At 44.9% G+C, this 5,000-nt stretch overlaps 1 protein-coding gene across 1 annotated transcript in view; it reads left to right on the top strand.

The window, feature by feature from the left end:
* The first annotated feature begins 255 nt into the window (after positions 1-255).
* The window catches only part of LOC106576580 (ubiquitin-like modifier-activating enzyme 6), a 44,611-nt gene continuing 39,866 nt past the window's right edge, over positions 256-5,000 (top strand). The window contains exons 1-4 of the mRNA XM_045723028.1: positions 256-386; positions 1,905-1,979; positions 2,345-2,439; positions 4,546-4,574. Of these exons, the coding sequence (XP_045578984.1) occupies positions 364-386; positions 1,905-1,979; positions 2,345-2,439; positions 4,546-4,574 (222 nt within the window). The 5' untranslated portion in view covers positions 256-363. The remainder of the gene's footprint in view (positions 387-1,904; positions 1,980-2,344; positions 2,440-4,545; positions 4,575-5,000) is intronic.

Here is a 5,000-nt window from a genome sequence, read left to right as displayed (position 1 = left end):
ATGTAAAATGGTGTCTTGCAGGTTTTCAACAGGACCAATGATATATGATATGAGGCACTATGATGCCTGCATTTGATATGGAACCTGGTAAAAATTGGCACCGCCAAATACCAAGAGAAAGAACAGATCAGTTGTTATTGCCATATAACACATTGATTTAAATAAGTTAAAGTCTGGATATCCCAAAACAATTTTGTTTCAGTTGTTTGTTGTATTTTTGTATTTATTTTTTTAAATATTAAAAAAAAAAAATCTATCAAATTAAATATAATTTAACCGTGAACCTTGTCATGTGATCTGGGTAACCCGGAACAGTTTGATGTTTTTAGCTCTACACAACCCTTCATTCATAACAACAACTCAATGAACCTATCGTACACCGACAGGTAAGATATTTCGTCTCTGAATGACGTTTTTAACGCGCATTTTTCGCAACATTCACGAAATATCATTATGGACATCCGTCTCTGCAGCCACAGGACGACTTGTGCTTGAAACGTCATGACTATACACGTTTATGGAGGGTGTTTTCTGTTGCGCTGACCCGGCATCAGGCAGTATCAATCAATCAATCAAATGTATTTATAAAGCCCTTCTTACATCAACCGATGTCACAAAGTACTTGTACAGAAACCCAGCCTAAAACCCCCCCAAACAGCAAGCAATGCAGGTGTAGAAATCTAGCCAGTGCTAGCTAACGCCCTTCTGAGTGAGCAGTCTATGCTAAGTCAGGTTAGCCATCGTTCGTAGCAAGATAAACACATAGATGGCTATTGACAAGGCATTGAGAAGTCGTCAACCTCAAAACATGTAATATGGTACTACTACTAGTGTTACTGCTACTCTTAAAACGTCCTCACGTTATTGTAGCTAGCTACTAGTAGCTAACTGCAGATTGGGACCAGGAAGCTAACTAGTTAGCCCATTAGCTAGCTAGCAACACTGTTTATCTAACTAGCTAACTGCAGATTGGGACCAGGAAGCTAACTAGTTAGCTCATTAGCTAGCCACACTGTTTATCTAGCTAGCTCGTTAGCCCATTAGCTAGCTAGCAATACTGTTTGTTACAGCCCAGCACTAACACACCTGATAAACCAACTCAATGGCTGGATAAAAAAAGTTTTATTTGTATCAGGACTGAAAGTACTGGGTTGGAATGAAAGCCTGCACACCCAGTCTATGAGTGCGTCCCAATTATATGTCCTTTCTTGTGAAGTGTGTACTACGTCCCACAAACTCCTCTGAAAGGAGTGGATTGGTGGAGGAGAGAGCTAGAGGGAGTTTCTTATACCTGTCATTTTACATTCAAAGCAGTGAAGGGAATTGAACAATTGTCCTGGGGTCCACTCTGGGTCCTGGGGTCCCCCCTGTGTCCTGGGGGTCCACTCTGGGTCCTGGGGTCCCCCCTGTGTCCTGGGGGTCCTCTCTGGGTCCTGGGGGTCCTCTCTGGGTCCTGGGGTCCCCCCTGTGTCCTGGGGGTCCTCTCTGGGTCCTGGGGGTCCACTCTGGGTCCTGGGGGTCCACTCTGTGTCCTGGGGGTCCTCTCTGGGTCCTGGGGGTCCTCTCTGGGTCCTGGGGGTCCACTCTGGGTCCTGGGGGTCCACTCTGGGTCCTGGGGGTCCTCTCTGTGTCCTGGGGTCCACTCTGGGTCCTGGGGTCCCACTCTTGGTGCACGTTTTTGCCCTAGCACTACACAGCTGATTTAAATAACCAACTCATCGTCAAGCTTTGATTATTTGAATCAGTTGTGTAGTGCTGGGGGCCCGGGGGAGCCAGGACAGAGTTCATATAACCCTGACATCAGAAAGACTTCTCTCCTCCATGATCTCTCTCTCTCTCTCTCTCTCTCTCTCTCTCTCTCTCTCTCTCTCTCTCTCTCTCTCTCTCTCTCTCTCTCGATCCAGCGCGTCGAGGACCAGTGAGTTTTCCCCTCCCAAGATGTCAGCTGACTCCATGGAGATTGATGACTCCCTGTACAGGTAAATCCCGTACTACCTATTTTAAGTGGGTACAATGACATACCATTAATAGTTCCAACAAAACATGTGCTCACTGTCTCACAACATCATTTGATCTCTCTCCCCCCTCTTCCCTGGCTCCCCCCTCTTCCCTGGCTCCCCCCTCTTCCCTCTCTCCCTCTCCCTCCCTCTCTCCCCTCCCTCCCTCTCTCTCCCTCCCTAACCCCCTCCCCCTCCCTCCCTCCCCTCTCCCTCCCTAACCCCCCTCCCCTCCCTCTCTCCCGTCCCTCTCTCCCCTCCCTCTCTCCCCTCCCTCCCCCTCTCTCCCCTCCCTCCCCCTCTCTCTCCTCCCTCTCTCCCCTCTCCCTCCCTAACCCCCCCTCCAGTCGGCAGAGATATGTCCTGGGGGATAGTGCTATGCAGCAGATGGCTCAGTCTTCTGTCTTCCTTAGTGGAATGGGAGGACTGGGAGTGGAGATCGGTAGGTGACATACGCATCAAATAAGACATAGCATTACATTATGTGACATTACATGACATAGCATGACGGTACATGCCAGAACGTGCCATTAAGTGACATGACATAGCATGATGGTACATGCCAGAACATGCCATTAAGTGACATGACATAGCATGACGGTACCCATTAAGTGACATGACATAGCATGACGGTACATGCCAGAACATGCCATTAAGTGACATGACATAGCATGACGGTACATGCCATTAAGTGACATGACATAGCATGACGGTACATGCCTGAACATGCCATTAAGTGACATGACATAGCATGACGGTACATGCCATTAAGTGACATGACATAGCATGACGGTACATGCCTGAACATGCCATTAAGTGACATGACATAGCATGACAGTACATGCCAGAACATGCCATTAAGTGACATGACATGGCATGACGGTACATGCCATTAAGTGACATGACATAGCATGACGGTACATGCCTGAACATGCCATTGAGTGACATGACATAGCATGACGGTACATGCCTGAACATGCCATTAAAACCTGTTGGGGATAGGGGGCAGTATTTGCACGGCCGGATAATAAACGTACCCGATTTTAATCTGGTTACTACTGCCCAGTAACTAGAATATGCATATAATTATTAGATTTGGATAGAAAACACTCTAAAGTTTCTAAAACTGTTTGAATGGTGTCTGTGAGTATAACAGAACTCATATGGCAGTCAAAACCCTGAGACAAATCCTAACAGGAAGTGGAAATCTGATGTGTGGAATCACTTTCAAGCCTTTGCCATTGAAACACACAGGGACTTATTAATCATTTAGCACTTCCTAAGGCTTCCACTAGATGTCAACAGTCTTTACAAAGTGGTTTGAGTCGTCTATGGTAGAAACTGACCCAAAGAGAGGCTTGGGAAGTTGGTCACAGGGGGAGGACCATTACTACTATGACGCGGGCGCCCATGGGAACCCTTTTTTGCACATTCGTGACGACAAGTCCCGCGCGCTACAGTACATTTTGAGTAGCCTTCGGAACGCGCTAACAAGAAGGAACTATTGGGACATAAATTATTAACTTTTTCGAACAAAACTACATTTGTTGTGGACCTGGGATTCCTGGAAGTGCCTTCCGATGAAGATAATCAATGGTAAGGGAATATTTACAATAGTATATTTGATTTTAGATGGTTTCAAGATGGCGCTAACCTGTATCGCCTAGCCTATTTTTCTGAGCATACCACGTCGTTTATTGCAAAGTGTGATTTCCCAGTAAAGTTATTTTTAAATCTGGCAATGCGGTTGCATTCACGAGATGTTAATCTATAATTATTTGAATGACAATATTACATTTTAACAATGTTTTCGAATAGTAATTTTGTAAATTGTAGCGCTGCTTCACCGGAAGCATTTTAGGGAAAATATTTTCTGAACGTCACGCGCCGATGTAAAATGCTGTTTTTATATATAAATATGAACTTTATCGAACAAAAAATGCATGTATTGTGTAACATGATGTCCTAGGAGTGTCATCTGATGAAGATTGTCAAAGATTAGTGCTGCATTTAGCTGTGTTTAGGGTATTTGTGATGCATGCTAGTTGCTTTGAAAACGGCAGTGTGATTTTTTTTTGGCAGGGTACTCTCCTAACATAATCTAATGTTTTGCTTTTGCTGTAAAGCCTTTTTGAAATCGGACAACGTGGTTCGATTCAGGAGAGGTGTATCTATAAAATGGTGTAAAATAGTCAGATGTTTGAGAAATTGAAGTTATAGCATTTATGAGGTATTTGTATTTCGCGCCACGCGATTCCACTGGCTGTTGACTAGGGTGGGACGCAAACGTCCCACGTTCCCAGACAGGTTAAGTGACATGACATAGCATGACGGTACATGGCAGAACATGCTATTAAGTGACATGACATAGCATGACAGTACATGCCAGAACATGCCATTAAGACACATGACATAGCATGACAGTACATGCCAGAACATGCCATTAAGACACATGACATTGCGTTCAGTGAGTGTTTACAGTATGTATTGTATCCATGTATTTCCTGTCATGTGACCGACGATTGACGTCTCTGCCCTGTTTCCACAGCAAAGAACATCGTGTTAGCAGGTGTGAAGGTGAGTGAGATTGTAGCCTGCGTCCCAAATTGCACCCTATTCCCCATAGGTCTCTGGTCACTAGTAGTTCACTATATAGGGAATAGGGCCCTGGTCTAAAGTAGTTCACTATATAGGGAATAGGGCCCTGGTATAAAGTAGTTCACTATATAGGGAATAGGGCTCTGGTCTATAGTAGTTCACTATATAGGGAATAGGGATCTGGTCACTAGTAGTTCACTATATAGGGAATAGGGCCCTGGTATAAAGTAGTTCACTATATAGGGAATAGGGCTCTGGTCTATAGTAGTTCACTATATAGGGAATAGGGCCCTGGTCTATAGTAGTTCACTATATAGGGAATAGGGCTCTGGTCACTAGTAGTTCACTATATAGGCAATAGGGCTCTGGTCACTAGTAGTGCACTATATAGGGAATAGGGCTCTG

The sequence above is a fragment of the Salmo salar genome, chromosome ssa08 (assembly GCF_905237065.1).
Source record: "Salmo salar chromosome ssa08, Ssal_v3.1, whole genome shotgun sequence".
In the NCBI taxonomy this organism is placed as follows: Eukaryota; Metazoa; Chordata; class Actinopteri; order Salmoniformes; family Salmonidae; genus Salmo; species Salmo salar.
The sequence above is the reverse complement of the archived record's forward strand: the minus strand, read 5'-3'. Positions and strand labels throughout refer to the sequence as shown.